Here is a 3471-nt window from a genome sequence, read left to right on the forward strand (position 1 = left end):
TCTCCTCTTCACCATTGCAAACTGGGCACATTCTATTAACAGGGACGTACTTTTCATGAAGAGCAGTGAGCGTAGGTAAACAATGAGCCAGTGCACCCCAAATCAAGTTTAAAACCTTGGGTGGGGCTTTGATTTGCCACACTACACGCCATAAGCTATCATTATCTGCGTTTTGCCACCGACCTTTTTGTAACTGCAACATTCTATACGCACTCTTAACTGAGTACTCACCTGAATTTTCCTTGCACTAGTATAAATTATCTGCACCTCCACCATTGATTGAAATTTTCCTGATGCACTGTTAATCTCGACTGTTAAACAGGTCAGTCACAACATCTTCCTCCCACTGACTCCCATCTAACTTCGTCAGGCCTGAGACTTTAGCTTGGTCCAACCCCTGTAAATCCGTGGTTATAAACGGATTATCTTCTTCTTGTAACCATGGTTGGCCCAATATATTGATTGAACTACCTGAACCAACCTCCCATCTTGCCCCAGATATTACAACAGATTTTGCTTCCCATATACTCCTCCAGACAAAGCTGGGGTTGTTGCCCAACTTTGCTGTAAAAAAATTCTCCGTTGGAAAATATCTTGCTTTGTACAATCTACTTGTCAGTCCCTCAGTCTTAGTTGCAAGTCTCCACCCTTGTTTCCCTAATAGAGCCATGTTAAAGTCCCTAAAGTCTCTGAACCCCAAACCCCCTGTGGATTTATGCTTACTCATTCTCTCCCAATTCATCCAGTGAATACCATCTTTATTGTTTGTCTTCGATCCCCACCAAAACTTAGTCAAGCTTCTCTCAATGTCCCTTGTTATCTCTAGCGGAAGGAGAAAAACACTCATCGCATAGCTTGGCAAAGTTTGAGCTACTGATTTGATTAAAATCTCTCTCCCTGCCTGTGAAATCCATCTATCTTTCCAAGATTTCAATCTCTGATTTACTTTGTCTTTTAGAAAGCCAAGCATTCTGGTTTTATTTTGACCCATCATGTTGGGAAGTCCTAAATACTTGCAATTCCCGTCTGCTTCACTCATCTGAAGAGCATGACTAATATCCGTCCTGTTATCCTGACTCACATTAGTACTAAAGAAGATAGAAGACTTCAACAAATTTACCTTTTGACCAGATGCTTCTTCATAAATCTGAAGAAGTTCAAGCATTCTATGAGATTCGTCAACATTAGCCTTGCAAAATAGATATGAATCGTCTGCAAACAGCATATGTGTGATGCTTGGTGCGTTTCTGCAGATTTTTATCCCATGTATCAACCTCTGAGTTTCAAATCTTTGAAACAATGCAGACATTCCTTCAGCACACAATATAAATAAATAAGGGGACAGGGGGTCCCCTTGTCGAAGCCCTCTGCTCGGCCAAATTGGACCCATCTCTCTCACTCCGTGTATGATTTTATAAGTAACTGAACTGGCACATTGTAAGAGTAAATGCACCCACCAGTCGTGGAATCCCATCTTGCTTAAAATCTCTCTCAAATACTCCCACTCTATCCTATCATAGGCTTTGCTCATGTCAATCTTTAGAGCCATGTAACCATCTTTACCCCTCCTTTTTCGTTTCAAGAAATGCATCATTTCGTACGAAACCATGATGTTATCTGTGATTATCCTACCTGGAATAAAGGCACTTTGTTTTTCCGATACAATATTATCCATCACATTCTTCATTCTATTAGCAAGTACTTTCGTAAGAATTTTAACCAAAACATTACACAACGATATAGACCTCAAATCTCCCAAACCAGTTGGACTTTTTTTCTTCAGAATAAGTACCACATTAGTCATATTTAAATCAGCTGGCATTACTCCGTCTTCAAAAAATTTTCTGACCATATCAACAATATCATTACCCACAATGGCCCAATGTTTTTGATAAAAGGCAGGAGTCATCTCGTCTGGACCAGGTACTTTGTCCGGATTCATTTGGAAAAGCGCCTCCTTCACCTCTGCTTCAGACACTTGCTTTAATAACTCCACATTTTGAGCCTCAGACACAGACCTCTCAACGAACTCTACCACTTCAGTCCAGCTAGACTGAGTTGCCGTGAAGAGCTGATTGAAATGCTCTGTTATCACATCTGCTAATCCCCCTTCCCAGTCTGTCCACTCACCATCCTTATTTCTCAAACGGTTAATCTGATTTGTTCTTCTTCTTTCACTCGCTGAAGCGTGAAAGTACTTAGAATTTTTGTCCCCTGAATGTAGCCAGAGCTGCTTCGACCTTTGTCGCCAAAAAATCTCTCTCTGTTCAAGAATTAAGAATAGCTCTTCCCTTGCTTTCTTGTACATAACCACCGAATTACCATCCCTCAACTTTCTTAACTTCGACATCTTTAGCTTACATTGTTTAATACGATCTCCAAACCTTCATGTCACTTCATGTCCCCACTGTTCCAGGTTGTCACCACATAACTTCACCTTTTGTTGAATGTTCTCCATATTATTTTCTTCCCAGCTTTCCACTACTAGTTGACGACACATTGGTTCAGTCAACCAAGCGTTCTCAAATCGAAAAGGCCGTTTTCCAGTACATTTCATCTTTTCCTCAGGTATTAGCATGATAGGACAATGGTCAGACGATGTGTCCTCCAAGTTATATAACTTTGCCATAGGGAATAAGTCTAGCCAAGCAGCATTTGTTAAAGCCCTGTCAAGTCTCTCCTCTATCCAATCTGCAGTACCTTTCCCTCTTTCCCATGTATACTGATAGCCAACTAACTCCATATCAATTAAGTTTGTATCGATTATCACCTCATTGAAGCCGTCTAAAAACCAGTTAGGATAAAGTGCACCACCACGTTTATCTTTCTGAGAAATTAGATTGTTCATGTCTCCTATGACGCACCATGGGAGATTAGAGTCTCTCGCCAGATTGCGAAGTAAATCCCATGTTTTTCTTCTTTGACTCCTGTCTGGCTCACCATAAACACCTGTAAGTCTCCACCTATCTTTCCCTTCTACTGCAACCTCGACATCAATATGGTTACGAGAGAAGCTACGCAACTCTACATCATCCTTCTCCTTCCATAACAAGGCAAGTCCGCCACTTCTACCTTGAGCATCTACTGTAACCAAGCCATCAAACCCAAGCGATTTCGAAATCCAATCTATCTTCCCTTTATTATCTATCGTTTCGCAAAGAAAAATATACGAGGGTCTTTCCTGCCTCACTAACTCTTTAAGGAACCGAACATTCGTGGGGAGGCCCAACCCATGACAGTTCCAACTAATAATACTCATAATCCTCGGTGGGCCTGGAAACCAGAGCCCACCCCATTCAAGTTTTTTGAACCGTTATTGTCCGATAAATTATTTCCAACCTGCCCATCTGTTATCATATTATCTGGCCCATAATTCTCTCTATCCTGATTTAATGCCAACCGTTTCCTTTTGGGGTCCAACAGAAAATCATCATTATCCCTCAAATTCAAATCTTTAGTATTTCCCTCGCT

The 3471-nt window shown here is 41.1% G+C and overlaps 1 protein-coding gene across 1 annotated transcript; it reads right to left on the minus strand.

Moving 5' to 3' along the window:
• Nucleotides 1-2386: 2386 nt before the first annotated feature.
• On the minus strand, nt 2387-3259 carry LOC141674579 (uncharacterized). Its single transcript, XM_074481290.1, has one exon. The coding sequence runs from the start codon at nt 3257-3259 to the stop codon at nt 2387-2389; it is 873 nt and encodes a 290-aa protein (XP_074337391.1).
• Between the last annotated feature and the right edge of the window lie 212 nt (nt 3260-3471).

Source organism: Apium graveolens, chromosome 7 (genome assembly GCF_009905375.1).
Source record: "Apium graveolens cultivar Ventura chromosome 7, ASM990537v1, whole genome shotgun sequence".
NCBI classification, from domain to species: domain Eukaryota; kingdom Viridiplantae; phylum Streptophyta; class Magnoliopsida; order Apiales; family Apiaceae; genus Apium; species Apium graveolens.

What these genes read in the sequence shown, in the direction of transcription:
- LOC141674579 (XM_074481290.1), bottom strand. Translation starts at nt 3,259, where the DNA reads ATGAGTATTATTAGTTGGAACTGTCATGGGTTGGGCCTCCCCACGAAT.